Source organism: Oncorhynchus mykiss, chromosome 21, assembly GCF_057628025.1.
Source record: "Oncorhynchus mykiss isolate SJ-2025 chromosome 21, ASM5762802v1, whole genome shotgun sequence".
Classification (NCBI taxonomy): domain Eukaryota; kingdom Metazoa; phylum Chordata; class Actinopteri; order Salmoniformes; family Salmonidae; genus Oncorhynchus; species Oncorhynchus mykiss.
In genome coordinates, this window is record NC_143042.1 from 19,709,338 (window position 1) to 19,729,353 (window position 20,016).

At 45.2% G+C, this 20,016-nt stretch overlaps 1 protein-coding gene across 2 annotated transcripts in view; it reads left to right on the forward strand.

The window, feature by feature from the left end:
• The window catches only part of LOC110501052 (cGMP-inhibited 3',5'-cyclic phosphodiesterase 3A), a 72,960-nt gene extending 61,189 nt beyond the window's left edge, over nt 1-11,771 (forward strand). For both annotated transcript variants that reach the window (XM_036957576.2, XM_036957577.2), the window contains 10 exons: nt 701-774; nt 910-1,094; nt 1,328-1,468; nt 4,160-4,271; nt 4,579-4,686; nt 5,435-5,646; nt 5,886-6,089; nt 6,365-6,526; nt 9,725-9,992; nt 10,471-11,771. In XM_036957576.2, the coding sequence (XP_036813471.2) occupies nt 701-774; nt 910-1,094; nt 1,328-1,468; nt 4,160-4,271; nt 4,579-4,686; nt 5,435-5,646; nt 5,886-6,089; nt 6,365-6,526; nt 9,725-9,992; nt 10,471-10,790 (1,786 nt within the window). In that variant the 3' untranslated portion in view covers nt 10,791-11,771. The remainder of the gene's footprint in view (nt 1-700; nt 775-909; nt 1,095-1,327; nt 1,469-4,159; nt 4,272-4,578; nt 4,687-5,434; nt 5,647-5,885; nt 6,090-6,364; nt 6,527-9,724; nt 9,993-10,470) is intronic.
• Nucleotides 11,772-20,016: the final 8,245 nt, after the last annotated feature.

The window sequence follows — 20,016 nt, forward strand, 5'->3', positions numbered from 1 at the left end:
AGCAAAGTCGATGTATGCATATGACTTAACACTATACACATCAGCTACTACAGGGAGTAAAATTACTGCAACATTTACCAAAGAGCTGCAGTCAGTTTCAGAATAGTGGCAAGAAATAAATCCTAATATTTCAAAAATTAAAAGCATTGTATTTGGGTTAAATCATTCACTAAACCCTAAACTTCAACTAAATCTTGTAATGAAAAATGTGGAAATTTAGCAAATTTAGGTGACTAAACTGCTTGGAGTAACCCTGGAATGTAAACTGTAATTGACAAAACATGTTAATGTAACAGTAGCTAAGATGGGGAGAAGTCTGTCCATAATAAAGCGCTGCTCTGCCTTCTTAACAACACTATCAACAAGGCAGGTTCTGCCTTGGCAGCAGCAAATGGGGATCCTTAATAAATACAAATATACACCCTTGGCTCTGGCTGTGTTGAGAGGAAGAATGTCGTTGATCCTGGTTCAGCTAGAACAGCTGGTCTGATGATGTGAGAAGTGATCACTGACCTGGACTCTTTGGCCTTTTATCTGGCCTTGTTTCCTCTAACGCTACTGATGTGGTTAACTCTTCGCTTATCCTCTTGTTCTCTTTTCTCCTCTCCCATTAGATATAAATGTAGAGCCTATTTTCATATCGTAGTTGTTTACATGTTTTGAATATCCTTTGTTTATCTGTCCTTTGTCCCTCTCTCAGCTGTGGTAGACCGTACAGCAGGCTGAGCCATGGGGAGGGATCTATGGACAAAGGGGACAGAATACCTCACCCTGGTAGGTAGTAAAAGGACACTTATCTACTTCTCCATATATGAATTCTCTCTTAGTGTTACATTTCTATTTGCCACGTTGTGAGCGTGTCAACCACCTGACTTAACCCCTGACCCCTGATGTGTTCTGTCCTATAAGATGACCCGGCAGTGGCGTCGTCAGACTGTGAGAGCACCTACGAGACCAACCACAGTGACAGCAGTGACTTTGCACAGAACGAGGAGGACGGGGAGGGGGCCAAGAAGCCCTCGGACACCCAGGACGGATGCAGGTTGTACCAGCCTGAGGGCATCGTCTTGCAACCCCTAATGCCACCTCTAGAGGTAGGTTCCTCGATAGAAATGCATTGAGTGGAATGAAAATGGGTCTACAAATATGCTAAACATTTCATGGCTGCAATATCAATAAATCAACACATTATGAAATTATGAATTTGATTCGAAGAGCAAATACCAAATAACATGCTATTTCCCTATAAAGTGCACTACCCTACTTGTAACATACTATTACCCATAGCCACTTGAAATTACCCTTGATCCTGACCCCTGACCTCTAGGACACACAGCATATCCTGGACCCAGAGCCTCTGGTGATGTCAGAGCTGGATCCTCTGATGACTCAACTCAACAGCTGGAACTTCCCCATCTTCAACCTGGTGGAGAAAACACACGGCCGCTCAGGATGCATCCTCAGCCAGGTGAGAACAGGCCTCAGCCAGCTGAGAACAGGCCTCAGGCAGGTGAGAACAGGCCTCAGGCAGGTGAGAACAGGCCTCAGGCAGGTGAGAACAGGCCTCAGTCAGGTGAGAACAGGCCTCAGGCAGGTGAGAACAGGCCTCAGGCAGGTGAGAACAGGCCTCAGGCAGGTGAGAACAGGCCTCAGGCAGGTGAGAACAGGCTTCAGGCAGGTGAGAACAGGCCTCAGCCAGGTGAGAACAGGCCTCAGCCAGGTGAGAACAGGCCTCAGCCAGGTGAGAACAGGCCTCAGCCAGGTGAGAACAGGCCTCAGCCAGGTGAGAACAGGCCTCAGGCAGGGAGAACAGGCCTCAGGCAGGTGAGAACAGACCTCAGGCAGGTGAGAACAGGCCTCAGGCAGGTGAGAACAGGCCTCAGGCAGGTGAGAACAGGCCTCAGGCAGGTGAGAACAGGCTTCAGGCAGGTGAGAACAGGCCTCAGCCAGGTGAGAACAGGCCTCAGCCAGGTGAGAACAGGCCTCAGCCAGGTGAGAACCAGTGAGTACAGGTGAGAACAGCACATCTTCAACCTGGCGGAGAAGACACACTGACAGTCTGGCTGCATCCTCAGCCAGGTAAGGATAGATACAGCCTTAGTCAGGTGAGAACAGGTGAGACTTAGCTAGGTGAGGATAGTTTTTAACTGGGTGGAGATTAGGCTGCATCCTCAGCCAGGTAAGGTTAGCTACTGCAGAGCCAATTGATAAAAACCCAGACCCATCCAGGTAAGGATAGGTAAACAAGTCAGAATACTGTGGTGAAAACAGTCTATCGTGAATCAAGAGAGAATGGCTCAGACTTTAAACCAAACTGTATTTAAAATGCATTTAAAATCGCAACACAATTAAGAAAATACATTACGACAATGCAATGAAAAGTAGTTAAAGCAAACAGGAAGCAGTAAAAAGTATGAATAAAAAGAGCATAAAACACATATGATGTTTAAACAGTCACTGATTAAAGGCCAAGCTAGAAAGGTGGGGTTTTAAACGTGATGTAAAAGCCTCAATGGTGTCTGCCCCTCTTACCTGACAGGAACAGCTATTCCAAAATGTAGGGGCTTTGATAGACAGAGGAATCCGCTCACCGATTTGGCCATCGAGGGATGCCTGTGAATAAAGCACTGTGAGATATGGGTGGGATTACACTGCCATCTACTGGTTGAAACAGGAGTTACAAGTAATTGGAATTGCAGTGTACTGTAAACCAAGACGGGAGTAGGGTCGTTCCACGAAATGAGTTCCATTTCGGAAGTGTATCTTGGTGAAAAACAACTTTCTATTTCACCTGATTTTAACATTCTGTCATGAATAGCACATGTTCAACTTAATAAAAAACATGTTCTCATCTCAAGAAGTTCATAAAAAATGACTATAATATCAAATAAAATGTTATTTGTCACATGCGCCGAATACAGCAGGTGTAGACCTTGCAGTGAAAAAGGCTTACTTACAAGCCCCTAACCAACAATGGAGTTTTAATAAAATACCTAAAAGAAAAGTAAGAGATAAGAGGTAAATAATTAAAGAGCAGCAGTAAATAACAATAATGTGGCTATATACAGGGGGTACCGGATAGAGCCAATGTGCGGGGGCACCGGTGTCAAGGTAATTGAGATAATATGTACATGTAGGTAGAGTTATTTAAGTGACTATGCATAGATAATAACAGTGCCAATTAAGTGCCAAATAAAGTAACAGGGTTGACCGTAACAGGGTTGACCGTAACAGGGTTGACGATGTGTTTTTCTTCTCCAATTGATGCTTTGCCCACAAATACGAGTATAGGATGAGTCAGCAACATGAATTGGTTATGAGGGAACAGATTATACACTTAAAAGGGAGTTTTTCACTGGAAAGTTATTTTAAAACACGTCTAGCCTGTCTGTCTATCTGTGGGTAACAGGGTTGACGTGTTACGGTCGACCCACTCAGTTTCCTACCACAAAACACCAGAAATGGCCAGAAAGAGTAGGACCAGCTCACTGTTTTACGCTATGATTTGATTATTAAATGTTACATTTTTCTTTTGAAACAAATTTTTAAAAGGAATAGTTTCACCACATTAAAACGAGAATTCGGGTTCACTTAGCAGGGCTGACCTTTAATCACATGAAATAAATAAAACGCTTGAGAAATGACTTTATCGACGCGCCAAAGTTACCACGGTTTTACGATGATGGTGAACATTTTGGGATTAAGTGAGTTAAAATCTTGCTAGAAGTCACAGACGGTGCACAGAGGCATAGCCGCAGGGAGTAGGGGTGCTGGGGTTGTGCACTGGGCCTTTACGAGTTCTGTATTAATGGACCTATATGGCCTTATATAACTTTCTCCACCCACCCCTCCCTCGTCGACCCAAAGTTCTCACACGGTTATACACAGAGGGACATGTCAAAAGGCAAAATTTTTCAGAAAGTCGTTAATCATATAAACCAATCAGATGTATGGAATTTTTCACTTGGTCTATATTAAAGTGCACTTCATTTAATATAACAGGCTTTTAATTCAATATTGGTGCACGATTTCTACTTAAAATATCAAAGGGACGCAAAGGGGACTCATTTCGGGGAAAGATCCATGAGCAGGATCACAGCTTCAGGTGTGAAGAGGCCAACTAGGTGGATGGGATAAGGCTGCTCTATGTGTGTTCCAGGTTTCCTACCGCCTGTTTGAGGACACGGGACTGTTTGAGACGTTCAAGATCCCTGTCAGGGAGTTCATGAACTATTTCCATGCTCTGGAGAACGGATACAGGGACATCCCATGTGAGCAAACGTTACCATCAATCCTCGATGTGAATATGCTTTGAAAATACACACACAGTTACATCAAGTACTCGAGAATATCAAAAACATTTGATTGAAGCTACCGTAATCCAAACTCTGTGCAGCTGTGGTGGTAGCACTGCCTATTCTATCCACAAGAGGGAGTGGTAGGCTTTCTCAATGCAATCACAGCACTAGTTCTGTTCCCTCTACCTCCACCTGTCTCTGTATGGTTTGTGAGGCATCATTATCATCCAGTGGACTAAGTTAGTACTACAGTTGGCATTTCCTCTCCCTCCCCATGCAGACCACAACAGGATCCATGCCACTGACGTGCTCCATGCCGTGTGGTACCTCACCACCCAGGCCGTGCCAGGCTTGCCCAACCTCCTCACAGACCACAGCTCTGACTCTGGTGAGGACACACACGCGCATATGCAAATACAAGCACACACACACATGCACGGACACACACAACCACACACACGCGTGCGCGCACACTGCTTTCCTCCATTCTCCGTTCCTTTGTGTTCTGACGGAGGCTAATATCCTATGTCTATAAGCCTACTGTTGTATGCTTGTTGCTGATGGCATCCTTCTGGGGCTCAATTAGCTGCTGTATATTAATTCATACACACCAACCACATCAGTAGCTTATGTGAAATGGCATAATTACATCAATCAGCCTTACAGTTTGCAGACCGGAGGCTGTGGAAGTTCCCAGAACAATGTTTCCAGTGAGATCAGATGACCGTTAGTTCATAGTCATCAACAGTTCTTTTACCTCTCGCTCTCTATGTAGAGCTGTTTCCATAGAAGCCTATCTCTTCCAGAGGAACACAACAGACACCAATGTCAACACGCTGATCTTGATCTGTTTGTTCTTCACAAAATCTGTCTGACTGGGCTGGCAGATGGCCTACTTTGATGGCTGAGGGGCAGGGTGGCTGGCTGTCTGTCATTCTTGTTGTTTGCTGATGCTCATGTTATCCCATATACACATTTGCCCACACATTAGCACGCTAACGCGCACACACACAACACCCATTGACCCAAGTGTTTTGTGCTAAGGTTTCTGATTTGTTACGACAATGACCGTCACCCCTCACCTCATTTATCTCTCTGACCCTTCTATCCCTGTGTGTGTGTGTGTGTGTGTCCAGACTCTGACAGTGGGCTCCTCACCCCCAGCCATATAGGCCATACAGGGTTCCTGGTCTCTAAGATGTCTGCGGTGATGGAGGAGGGTTATGGATGTCTGTCTGGCCTCATCCCATCCCTGGAGCTCATGGCTCTGTATGTGGCTGCAGCCATGCACGACTACGACCACCCTGGACGGACCAACGCCTTCCTCGTGGCGACTAGCGCTCCTCAGGTAGGAAGGGAGAGAGGGAAGGAGGGAGGAAGAAGAGGGAGAGGATGGATGGATGGATCTATCTAAAGGAACTGGAAAGGTGAAAGCAAAGTCCCCGGTAGATGTCCACCAATAATACTTTCTTATCTTGTGTTCTTCTCAGATCACTGAAGAGATAAATGGAGGAAGACAAAAGGGACCACTGAGATGCACCAATGATAACTAATGAGTGACGCGTTGCTCTCTGTCTCCCCCTGTAGGCCGTGCTATATAACGACCGCTCGGTGTTAGAGAACCACCACGCTGCGTCGGCCTGGAACCTGTTCATGTCGCGGCCAGAGTACAACTTCCTGGGCAACCTGGAGCATGTGGAGTTCAAACGCTTCCGCTTCCTGGTCATCGAGGCCATCCTCGCCACCGACCTCAAGAAACACTTTGACTTCCTGGCAGAGTTCAACGCCAAGGTAAACACAACCGATGGTCATGAGCTTCTAATCTATACATTTCTCTTTGATGTACAGCGCATCTACAGCTGAATGGACTGAGGCGCTGTGTCATTTTCTCTGGCGATGGACAACTTACAGTATGTCAGTAACGAGCCTGTAGGAGAAGATCTGAGGTTTGTTTGCTCTTACGCTCTCCTGGCTTCTCTCTGATAGGTTGAAAGGAGGTAGGGATAGAGGATGTGAGGACACGAGGAAAGACATTTGAGATTCATTTAACCCTTGCTTCTCTCCAGGTGGGTGATGATGGCTGCTCGGGCATCGACTGGTCCAATGAGAACGACCGGTTGCTGGTGTGTCAGATGTGCATCAAACTGGCGGACATCAACGGCCCACTGAAACACAAGGACTTGCATCTACAGTGGACCGAGGGCATCGTCAATGAGTTCTATGAACAGGTACATCTATTAGGTCTAGGTTTTGCCAGAAGATACCGACCCTACCGTTACGCTTGTTTACACTGAGCTGCACTGGGGTCAGAATGCAATCATGGTTACAGTAAGACACCGTGGAGCCGGCATGAGATGTGCATCAGAAAACATACCTCAAATGCAGGAATTGCACTTTTCGTCCTCATGCTAGCGAGCAGTAGCCACCGCTAGGGTGACCCGAATTGAATTAAATAAACGTCATTGATCCCCAGAGGGGAAATTGGGTGAATGATGCATCTTGCCATGCAGATCCGACATTTGCATAATTACAATGATTGGTCCAAGGGGGGCGCTGCATAATTTGTGGGGGACGACATGTATACAGTTGCCTTGTTGTTGCTGTCTTTCTTGATCAGGCAGTTTCCCCCCATGAAACTGCCTGATCATAAAATGGTCATTACACTACCTTCTGCATAAATAGCTATGACAGACTTGAGAGGGTGTAGAGGGGCAATTATATTTCTTCATCAAATGACATTGAAATGGGTTCCTCTTGGGAATAAAATAGAAGGCAGGCCACTTCATGAGTCCATCACAGTACTGCTCAGTGTGAAGAGGTACAGGTGCCTGGAAACAGCCCACTCTCCAGTAGCAATGCTGCTCATTGGTCAGAGATGGACGAGTGCCTAGCAACCACACCGCTGATCAGGAAGAGCGACTCTTAAGATGTCAGAAAGCGATCAGTGTGTAGGCTGATATATTAGAGAAAGGAGGAGATAGGAATCGTATTGGGCAATGAATGGAGGAGCATATAACGCCCCACTCGGCAGACTGTCGACCAATCGCGTTCACGTGTCATGCTGTGTCGCGTGGTTGCTAAGCTAATCGTCATGCAATCCCTTCTTGGTATGAGTCGACAAACCTGCCTATTTTCCTCAAAAGTACGAAATGTCACGATTCCAAAGCTATACGATATTGCAGGGACAAAGTAAATTATCTCACATCTCGGAAAGATTTGTAATGTTGTACTTATTTATGCTTATGTTGGGTTTTTGAACTAGCGCCCAATTGACTCCCATCCACTCCTTGAAGGAGTGCTCTTCTTGTCCCAGAATTGCCCAGAATGCACCACGTGGCCCATTGACGATGCATGGGCAACGTAAACAATGGGCGTTAATACAATTCCCATCAGAATAGATAGAACCAATGGATACTCCCATTCAAATCAAAGTTCTCTGATGTGGAGTCGTGGCCATACTGGGTCTACCAGTTCTGGAATATTCTATGCCAGTGTTTCCCAAATCCATCCTTGGGTACCCCAAACCAGTCCACTTATTTGACGTATTTCGGAACTAACACGTTTAACTAATGAGTGGCTTGATGATTAGTTGACCATGTAATACGTGGACTGGTTGGGGGAACTCAATGAGAGGTTTTATTTATTGACTGAAATGTTGAACTACTTTTGTTCTTCTGTGTCTTCATCATTAACGTTGATGTAACACATACCGTCCTTGTATGTAGGCAATGTACTGCATAATGCATCATCTATTCAAAATGGGAACCCTGGCATTGATGGAGAGACAATTAGATTGTTGATGTGTTGACAAACAAAATGCACAATATGTCACTCTACAGTGATCGGGGCACCAAAAGGGTGTAGGGTCTCATCAGTGCTACTGTGATTGACAGCGCAGTCTGTCTGTCTCTTCAAAGCCTGAGCTCACTCAATGATAAAACCCAAACCCTCGTTCAAATGTCAGATCTGCTTGTGTCTTTGGAGAGAGAGGGAGGAAGAGAGAGATAAAGGGGGAGGGAGGTGAAAGACACAATGACAGTGAAAGGGAGAGGGGGAAAGACGGCGAGGAGAGAGAGAGGAAAAGATAGGGAGGGAGAGAGAGAGAGAGAAGAAGTGTTGTTGTACTGCAGTTTTGCTGACCTACTTGTGTCATCAGTGACAGCCCTCATTCACATAGACGGAGATGCAGCAGTAGCAACACATCAGATCACAGAGCATTCAACTGCACTGACTGCACTATACGTCAAGGCATGCACAGGTATAACACACACACACACACACACACACACACACACACACACACACACACACACACTATGGTCAGAAGGAGCATACCCACAATCCTGACGCTGACCATTAACACAGTGAAAACATCTTAAAGATCTGACCCTGTATCAGTGGTTGAGTTGTAACTTTACCTTCTCCTTGACACCTGTCTTTAGAAGACGTTTTAATGGTTCAATACGCCCCTCTAGAGTAGCGCATCTTTCTCTTTTTCCCTCTCTCCCCCTCTTCACTTCAGACACTCATTTCAGTCCACTGCACTGACTGACGAAAGCTCCACTGGTTACTATGGCAACAAGAGACCTTGCCTGCTGCGGTCCACTTCGAGTGTATAAGCCCCTGACGTCAACAGACACATATATATGTATTCGGCTATGTATTACTTTGCTATATATACGTGATCTTGTCAGTCAGCCAATACTGGACCTATAGATGAACTTGTAGGCTTCCTCGAGCTAGATAGACGTGTGCCTTTTGCTGTATATGTTCTTGACCCAGTTTGAAGCTTTGATTATTCAGTTGCTAATCCCACAGGCTCTGCGCGCTGTTGGTTTACCAGTTTAGAGACTGAGACGGGCTGGTGAACAAAATGAGAGTTACAAATTTTGATGTGTTTTCTACCATCAGCTAGAATGCAGTTTTTACATCATTTCTGAACGTCATTTTCTCTCTCTGTGTATTAGTACCTTAGCTGTGACTCCCTGCATTTGACTCTAATTTCCCTCATGTCATTGGCTGGTTGATTGATTGATTGATTGATTGACTCACTTTCCTCAGTGCCAAATGGTGACGTAAAGAGGTCATTCATAGTATATTTACATTAGTCATTCAGCAGAAGTGCTTACCCAGAGCGACTTAGTGCACTGCATTCATCTGAAGATAGCTAGGTGAGACAACCAGATATCACAGTCATTGTAAGTACATTTATTCCCAGTAAAGTAGCTATCAGAAAAGTCTGTGCTAGTATGAAAAGACAAGTACAAGTATTTAATAAAATCAAGGTTATAATAAATTTTTTTGGGGGGGGGGGGGGTGAAAGGGGGGTGCTGTGGGATGGATCAAAATACTTTGTGAAGAGGTGGGTTTTCAGACGCTTATATCTAACATTCTGCCATGTTTACCCATAATGCACCACTCCTCAGGGCGATGAGGAGTCGAGTCTGGGCCTTCCCATCAGCCCCTTCATGGACCGCTCTGCGCCACAGCTCGCCAAGCTCCAGGAGTCCTTCATCACGCACATCGTGGGGCCGCTCTGTTCCTCCTACGACTCCGCCGCCCTCATGCCGGGGAACTGGGTCGACCCCACCGACGCACGGAGGACGGAGGGAGAGGAGGTGGGGGAACGAGAGACAGAGGAGGAAGAGGAGGATACAGCAGAGGAGGATGCGTCGACTAGCTCTGAGAGTTCCCGTAAGAGCATGTTGACGTTCATGTTGAACTTCTTTGAGTTGAAAGAACTCCATTAACAGAAACCTGTTGAAATCAAAGCTCAGCTTGAAATGGCCCAGGTATTGAGTTGTTGATATAGTGCCCATCAATAATGCATGTGGTGGATTTAAGAAATAAGGTATATTGCCCATATTTCACAAACACTGCGGTGCCTTAATGCTATTATAAGCTGGTTACCAACATTAATAGAAGTAAACCAAGTGAGCCAATAAGCATCCAGGACCCAAACGACCCGGTTTATAATTAGCAGTAGATGCAGAAGCCTCAAATACACGAGGCTACCTGGTCTGCCTTAAGTGCATTTGGTCTTCCCAGGTTATCAGACCCTGCTTTGTAAGCCCTGTCCACAGGTTGTATTGATAAGGGTTTGCGTGTACAGTATAAGGGGATAGAGATGTAGTAGGTTTTGTTCTGAGGGATTTTTTTCCACCCCCTACAGAGAAGCACGTGGTGAAGCTTAAGAAGAGCAGGAGGAGAGTGTTCTGTCCCATCACTCAGCACCTTCTGGACAACCACGAAATGTGGACAAGAGTCATCGCCTTGGAAACCCGGGACACACCGGACAGAGAGGCGCCTAACTGCCTCAGCAACCCCGCCGAGCCAATCACAGCCATCCACGAGGAGGAGGATGAGCCAGCCAGTAAGGAGGAGCCAATAGATGGCCAGGTAGAGGAGACAGAAGGGGAAGAGATGGGGCTTGAAGAGGAAGTGGTCGAGCAATCGGAGACTGCAGAGAAAAGGGAGGAGGAGTTGGAGTGAGAGGATTGTAGTTGACCTTAAGATCAGGAAACGGAACGTTTATCCAAACTCATGCCCTCTCCCAAATATACTTTCTGACTCATGTCAGAAATTATGCCCTATTCCTCATGTGGTGCACTAGCTGGCCAAAAATAGTGCACTATACAGGGATTGGGGTGTTGTTTGAGACGCAGACCCTGATATTTGGTTGCCAGCAAATCACTTAGACACAACACTGTAGAAGTTTGGAGTAACATGTGCCTAAAGAAAACAAGGTGGAGGGAGGGAGCGGAAGCTGAGGAGGAGGTGGGATTTATTGTTTTACTACTATATTGGATCAGGTTTCCATTTCAGAATCCCTCTCCCTGACGAGGTGCCCGCAACGCAATACGGGCCCACAGAACACTGACCCCACTGCCAGCCTCAAGACACAGCCGGCCATACAAGTGGTCCGCATCCACCTGACCGCCCTCACAGAACCAGGGTGTACAACGTGGACTGTACTGAATAGACAGTACAAACACTAGCTCCCGAGGACAATGAGATGAAAGGGCGGGAAAAAGCTGTGTCCGCTCTGTGTTGGTTCTCAGGAGAGGACTGGGGACTAGGGAGAGGAGGGCCAGTGTTGATACAGAGTGTGCTCACACACACGCATGGAGGCAAACACACACTTACACACACACACACACACACACACACACACACACACACACACAAACCCATCAGAAGATTTGCTAGCTACCCCAGGAAGAGGGAATGGGAAGTCTAACATAGAACCCTGTAGCTCTGAATAAAAGCTTCATACTCAGTCATGGAAAATAATAATCTCTTCATATTCTTCATCTCTCTCCTTTCTTCTTTCTTTCTTTCTTTCTTTCTGTCTTTCTTTCTTTCAATCTCTCCACTTTTGTGTCGGTCATTCAGGCTCTTTTTTTCCCCCTCTCGCTCCTTCGCAGTTCCACAGGACCCAGGAACACTGACACACCCCACTGGGCACACTGGTTGAATCAATGTTGTTTCCACTTCGTTTCAATGAAATTACGTTGAACCACAGTGAAATTGGTATCGAATTGACGTCTGCCCAATGGGACCCAACGCAGACCCCTCATCACAGTGTCCTTGTGCCCTTTGTCATTATTGCTTCAACCAACACAAGTGATTGTTCTTTCCTTTGTGTTATTGGTTTGGGGTTTTACTTTCTTTTTTTTTTTTCTTTTTTTTTAACATTGGCCGTAAGATATTCGCTCTCAGTGGCGTTTGTGTTTTTTTAAACATGGCGTGGGGACTTTTTATTTTGTTGCCTCTCTTATTTTATGTACCTTGTATTTTGATTCTCTGCACACTACAAAGGGAATCACTTTGAATCTGAATCACACCGTTTCTTATAGAGTTAGATCTTTCTTTTATTCGGAAGCCTCCGTTACGTATTCCAATGTAAGATGTTTGATAAGTGCAGAATCTTTTCTCTCTTCATAGCCTTGACCCAGTAGATGAGGTCATGTACCGCCTCGCTGGAGAAGAAGCATTCATATTTGGATTCATCTGTGGATGTCAATCTGACCATGACACTGAAAAAGAGATTCGCCTTTTTCAAAGGTTCTCTACAGCCGTCTTCATTGATAAACTATTTTGTAGAACTCTCTCGTAAAACTCTTTTGATGGTACACTGACCTCTAGCCTGTGTTTCTGTGCTCTCTCACAAGGGGATCCACCACCCAATACCCTGACAGGAAGTTCAGTCAAGAGAGCCAATGTCGAAAGTACACAGATTCTCTTTCAGTATCTTCAGCGATTCCCCATCGAGTGAGCAGTCTCACTCAGTTCCTTCAGAGAACCACGGTTACAGTCGTAACCAGGCATTTTTGAACTCTGGGAAATCATCTATTTCTCCATCAGGCTGAAATGATAACAGGCCCTGGGCTCCAATATCTTTCAGCTAGTCAAGTGATCAAAGAAAGCTAATTGCTGAGTGGCCCTTGGAAAGCCTTGAAGGAGATGTGGAGGAGCCCAGAGGTTCAACCAAGAGAACACGGTTACAGATATACTCCACATACCCACAGAGAGACTGTGCTGCTCCATAGAACATGGTGAATCACGCATGGGGCTGAATGCAAAGCAAACAAACAAAAAAATATCCATACCATGAAAGACCATACCAAGTATATCTGTCTGCTTAGTGTGTGTTTGCTGACTCCCACAAAGAAGTTATGTATTTATTAACTTCCTGATAGTTTCAACATTTCAGCCATAGGTCTAACATGGTTGAACTGTAGCTACCCCATTGTAGCTATCACATGATACATCTCCCTGCAGCTATCCCATCTCTCCCTATCCATCCCGCTCCTAGCCCAGGGCAGCTCCCATGACATGACCAGGCAGATCAGGCCTAAGCAGGTGTGTGTCCGGAAAGGCACCCTATTACCTACATAGTGCACTACTTTTGACCATCGTCCTATGGACCCTGGTCAAAGTAGTGCAGTAAATAGGGAAAAGGGTGCGATTTGGGACACAGCCCTGGTGGACTAGCCAGCCAGCCTGAGCCAGGCAGCATGCTGCAGTCAGCACATGGACCAGTGCTGGGCTCCCTGTGGCTGTCCATAGCCCCATTTGATGTCTAGAGAGAGATAAATTGGTGGTGACAGAAGGATGAGAGGGAAAGGTAGAGGAAACAGGAGAGGAGAGAGGGAAGTGAAGAGGATATGAGAGAGAGAGAAGCGGATAAGAGAGAATGGTAGAGGAGAAGGAAGGGGATGAGAGAGAAAGGGAGATGAAGAGGGGCAGAAGAGAAGCGTTTGGGGGGGGGGTCTCTGAGGTTGGTCAGATGTCTCTTTTCTGTTCACTGATGGTCTCTGTGAAAACGTCACTTTGAATGAGGAGCCAATTAAAATGTCTGTCTGTCTCTCCGTCTTTCTGTCTGTCTGGTTCTCCTTGAAGATTCTACCCTTAACAGATTGTTGTAGCCGGTAATATTATCAGGAAAAAGTATTTGTGGGGTGACAATGTTTAAAGCAATACTGACACTTAATCTGTATCTGGAGCATTTGAGTTGCGCTCCGTGACCTCTCTCTCTGTCTCTCTCCTCTCTCTCTCTCGCTCTCTCTCTCTCGCTCCTCTCTCTCTCGCTCCTCTCTCTCTCGCTCCTCTCTCTCTCGCTCTCTCTCGCTCTCTCTCTCTCTCTCTCTCTCGATCTCTCTCTCTCTCTCTCTCTCTCTCTCTCTCTCTCTCTCTCTCAAACACCAACCTCTTTGTTGTGTGATCTGTTATGGGTCATTATTTAACAGTGGCATTTAGTGTTGTAGCTGACATAACATCTTGTGATGGGCTAGGGGCCAGGTGGTTGAGGGAATCATTAAAATAGTTATTGGCCCATATTAAACGATACAGAGAAGAAGAATCAGACATTGCTAGTCAACCCCTGACCTATACATCTGCTGAGTCACTGCCTCATCTGAATAAGGCCTTTCACGATTTCAGCGTGGCCTAGGGGGAACTGAACAGTAACCGACCCAATGGAGTGAATGCAAAAGCAATATTCACAGCCTATGATGACCTGTGCGTGCGTGCGTGTGTGGATGCGTGCTTGTTCTGCGGGATCATTTGGGGGGGTATTGTGAATGTGATTTGGTGGCCAAAGTTAATAATCTACTGTGGGAGGACAGCAATATATTGCTCTTCCTAATATGTATGACTAGTCCATCACTAATTCCTCGATGTGACCACACTTCCACTGTACCTATTCAAGTCTTGACAACACCTAGCCAATGAGTTCCGTCACCAACTGTGATTTCAGATAGCTTTTGGAGTGGTATATATCTCAACATGGATTTCTAGAAACATCCGTTTCGCCACTGTTTGGTTTCCATGCAGACCAGAGGTGGATGGGAGATGGAGAGAGATAAGAGTCGGGAATTCTACGCTGTTCCTTAATTGAGCTGTGGACAAAAGGAGTCCACGCGTTGGGAAAGAGGGTTGGGGCCTTTCAGATGCTGGGTCTTGGAACGATGTCATCCTTTACACGTTGTCCTCCACCTCCCTCCTTCTCGTCTATTGTTGCATGCTAGCTTCCCTCTGTTTCGGTAAACACAGGATTGATATGACCCTTGGCAACAGCACTGTGCGTGCCTGACACACGGATACAGTGTAGAGAGGCAGTGGGAGAGTGGAGGGAGGGACAGCAGCAGGAGAGGGAGAGATGAGAGAGGGCTGTGTGTCATAGCGGATAATTGGTTTGTCTTTAAGTGACACTCGCTGTGTCTCAAATGGCACCCTGTGTGTGTGTGTGTGTGTGTGTGTGTGTGTGTGTGTGTGTGTGTGTGTGTGTGTGTGTGTGTGTGTGTGTGTGTGTGTGTGTGTGTTTGCCAGCTTGACAGCACGGTCTGACAGTCCTCTGAGCGCCTAAAGAGAAAAACCCTCCAAATGTTTGTCCTCCAGAGCATCTCTTCCTTCTTCATCTCTCTCTTTTTGTTTATCCCTCTATTTCTACGTGCATGTTGTTCAAAACACACCCAGGATTTATATTTGAAACTTATGTTTCCATTGTGTTGTTTTGATCACATTTCACATGTCTGTAAAGGTTAGTTATGTGGGGATTTTTGTTTTGCGGTATAATCGAAGGGCTGTGTTTATTCCTAATTTGCAAAAGTCAGCTATGTAACTGGTATGTGATGGAGATTTTACAGTATGTGTCGCGGTTAGATGTGTGTGAGAACACGGTTATTCATGTAACCACCTATCAGATGAGAGGTTAGCTCTGTTTGCTCCGATTCCATCTGTCTGAGCTGGGGGTGGGGGCTCATACACACACATGCGCACACACACACCAACTGTAGACTGCCTCGTGCAATTACAAAGTCATGTGCAAGTGGAAGCTCACTTGCATTTAATTCCAAAGTGTGTCATAATACATCCTATTCAGAACAGAACCTTGGATTAAGAATAACATCATGGCATTTAGTAATTGACAAGGACGTGATAGTGGTCACATGCTCGTGTTGACATTTTTCAGAGTACTACTATTACCATAATTCCACCCTATCAGTAGACAGCAGCAACTGTACAATAGGCACCAAACATGGGCAATTGGGCATTGAAAGCATTGAGCCCCCGTGGTTTAAACAACAGCAGGCACGGTTTGAAGCCCAACATCCTTCCTCATGTTTTAACTCTGTCCTGTGTGATGTTTTTTTTCAGGCTATTACCAGATTCTGTCTGCGTCCTAAAATGGCTCCCTATTGACCTGGGCCCGTATGGCTTTGGTCAAAAGTAGTGCACTATACAGTATAGCGAATAAGGTGCCATTGGGAATGAACAAAATGTCTCTCTCTTTGTGGGCATATGTCTGATTTACCACAATTGTCATCGGCTCACATATTAGCCACAACGAGAACCAAACAAGCTTTACACCTTCTTAAACGAGACACATGAGACTTGTTTTATATATTTATCTTTAGCGGCACTTCACAAACGGAATAATTATTACTGTTTCTTCTCTCTTGTATCTTGCACTTAACACATGTAGCAATACCTATAGGACGGGGAAAACAGACGTGTGATTCACCAGTATTTGTGAAGTATTTCATTTTATTACTGGTTTATTGTTCCACTTTGTACAAAATATATGCTGTACAGATATAACAAATTAAAACGACAACAAAAGTCTTTTAGATAAACTTTATTTATTTTTACTGTTTTTGTAATTTAGACACTATACTGTAGCTCCTTTTTGGCCAGACTTACTGAAAGTGCCTCTTGGTATAATGTATTACAAAGTAAATATACAGTATATTGAGATTATTAGAAACTGTCACTAGCTGAACAATGTGGATGTTGTAATGTGAATACTGAATAACATGAGTTAAATGCTGTGGTAATTGTATGTGTGGTCTCTTTGCCTCGACTTACATTTATTTTCTTCATCATCATCTATTTCATATAACTATGTCAACATGAAGTATGTAAATGCCTTTCAACTTCTCAGGTACGTCCTCAAGGTTACTGATACATTCAATATTTGATTTGATTTATGCCTTCCCGGTAAGCCAACAGTCATAGTTGATTAGGGGTGGCAGGTGGCCTAGTTGTTAGAGTGTTGGGCCAGTAACTGAAAGATTGCTGGATCGAATCCCCGAGCTGAGAAGTTTTTAAAAATCGTTCCGCCTCTGAACAAGGCAGTTAACCCACTGTTCCCCGGTAGGCCATCATTGTAAATAAGAATTTGTTCTTAACTGACTTGCCTAGTTAAATTAATTAATTTTTGGCAACATCATAGCATACTAGTGATAGTTTTGGTTTTTGAGCTTTAACTATTATGAATCATTAGTTCTAAAAGAGACATGAGGGGTGCCATAATGAAGTTTGGGAGGGGCTGAGTGCAGGGAAAACGGTCACACGTGGCAGTATTGATAAAGGGAGGAACCGTTTAAGGCCCATATCTCTTAGCTCCCTGCCTAGCAATAAGGATGCAATGTGTAGCGATGAGGAGGAGACTCCGCCCAAGGTGGGGTATGTATACACTACCACGGGTGAGGAGGAGACTCTGCCCAAGGTGGGGTATGTGTACACTACCACGGGTGAGGAGGAGACTCCGCCCAAGGTGGGGTATGTATACACTACCACGGGTGAAACCATGTCTTTGTCTAATGCAGCTGTATTGGCCCTCTGGGCAGAATAAACTTGGTTTAAAGCTTGCATAGTGTCTGTTGAGTTTGTACTCTGAAAACTAGAACCTAACACTAGAAAGATCCCATTCTTTTCCCACCCTGTTATAAGATGTTATTGAGATATAAACAGTAGTGACGTGTCAGTATGGAGGGATTAAAAGAGAAAAAAGCTGGCTATGTTACGAGCTTATGCCTGACTCATTAGTTGAGGATTTGTCTTAAAGCGTAGCTTTATACTCTGACGGCCGGGGTTTAACACTTTCTATACCAGATTAGCCACCATCCACCAGACCTACCTGGGTTCCAACAGTATTGGTTTTCCGTCAAGTAGTCTTTTGAGCGTTGGATTGAGTAAGCCTGGAGTGCGAGATGCCATATGGGTTGGTTTGCACTTTTGAGACTATTTCATTGGCTCCATTGCATCACGCAAGCTCAATGAAACTCAGCTAATGTATTTGAAAAAGAACAGACATCATTTGAACCCAGGTCTGCCAAACACACTGGTCTCTGTCTTTTGATCCTGAGACCTGAGCTATGTGGAGCTGAAGGTAATTAACATCAACAGGTCTCCCTTCCACCATAGGGATCAGCCAGATCAGCCAGCCATGGGTTGAACCCTGACCTGTAACCCCTTCACATCCTCATTCACTAATCTAAAATAATGGTGATCTGGCAGTTTTTAATGCGGTTTTGTTGTCTCGACTCAAAGACAAAGGGATTGAGGCAGCACTTAACACCAAGTTACCCTCACATGTTCAGTTCCAGACAAAAGTTTGGACACACCTACTCATTCAAGGGTTTTTCTTTATTTTTTACTATTTTCTACATTGTAGAATACATTGTAGAATAATAACTATGAAATAACACCTATGGAATTATGTTGTAACCAAAAAAGTATATTTGAGATTCTTCAAAGTAACCAACCTTTGCCTTGAGGAAAACTTTGCACACTCTTCTCAACCACCTTCACCTGGAATGCTTTTCCAACAGTCTTGAAGGAGTTCCCACATATGCTGAGCACTTATTGGCTGCTTTTCCTTCACTCTGCGGTCCAACTTATCCCAAACCATCTCAATTGGGTTGAAGTCGGGTGATTGTGGAGGCCAGGTCATCTGATGCAGAACTCCATCACTCTCCTTCTTGGTCAAATAGCCCTTACACAGCCTGGAGGTCTGTTGGGTGATTGTCCTGTTGAAAAACAAATGATAGTCCCACTAAGCGCAAACCAAATGGAATGGTGTATTGCTGCAGAATGCTGTGGTGGCCATGCTGGTTAAGTGTGCCTTGAATTCTAAATAAAATACTGACAGTGTCACCAGCAAAGCACCACCACAACATCACACCTCCTCCTCCTCCTGCTCCATGCTTCACGGTGGGAACCACACATGCGGAGATCATCTGTTCACCTATTCTGCATCTCAGAAAGACACGGCGGTTGGAACCAAAAATCTCAACTTTGGACTCATCAGACCAAAGGACAGATTTCCATCAGTCTAATGTTCATTGCTCATGTTTCTTGGCCAAAGCAAGTCTCTTCTTATTATTGGTGTCCTTTGGTAGTGTTTTCTTTACAGCAATTCGACCATGAAGGCCTGATCCACGCAGTCTCCTCTGAACAGTTGATGTTGAGATGTGTCTGTTACTTGAACTCTGTGAAGCATTTATTTGGACTGCAATTTCTGAGGCTGGTAACTTTATTCTCTATTCTACCACGCCCAGAAATCTGCCCCTTTTATTCTCTGTTCCCAACGCACTAGACGACCAGTTCTTATATGCTTTAGCCGTACCCTTATCCTACTCTTCCTCTGTTCCTCCGGTGATGTAGAGGTCAACCCAGGCCCTGTATCCCCCAGCATCACACCTATTCGCCAGGCACTCTCATTTGTTGACTTCTGTAACTGTAAAAGCCTTGGTTTCATACATGTTAACACCAGAAGCCTCCTCCATAAATGTGTTATATTCACTGCTTTAGCACACTCCGCCAACCCTGATGTCCTAGCCGTGTCTGAATCCTGGCTTAGGAAGGCCACCAAAAATTCTGAAATTTCTATCTCCAACTACAACATTTTCCGTCAAGATAGAACTGCCAAAGGGGGTGGAGTTGCAATCTACTGCAGAGATAGCCTGCAGAGTTCTGTCATACTATCCAGGTCTGTGCCCAAACAGTTCAAGCTTCTACCTTTAAAAATCCACCTTTGCAGAAATAAGTCTCTCACTGTTGCCATTTGTTATAGACCTCCCTCAGCCCCCAGCTGTGCCCTGGACACCATATGTGAATTGATTGCCCCCATCTATCTTCAGAGTTCGTACTGTTAGGTGACCTAAACTGGGTTATGTTTAGTACCCCAGCCGTCCTACAATCTAAGGTAGATGCCCTCAATCTCACACAAATTATCAAGGAACCTACCAGGTACAACCCTAAATCCCTTAACATGGGCACCCTCATAGATATCACCCTGACCAACTTGCCCTATAAATACACCTCTGCTGTCTTCAACCAGGATCTCAGCGATCACTGCCTCATTCCCTGCGTCCGTAATGGGCCCGTGGTCAAACAACCACCCCTCATCACTGTCAAACGCTCTCTA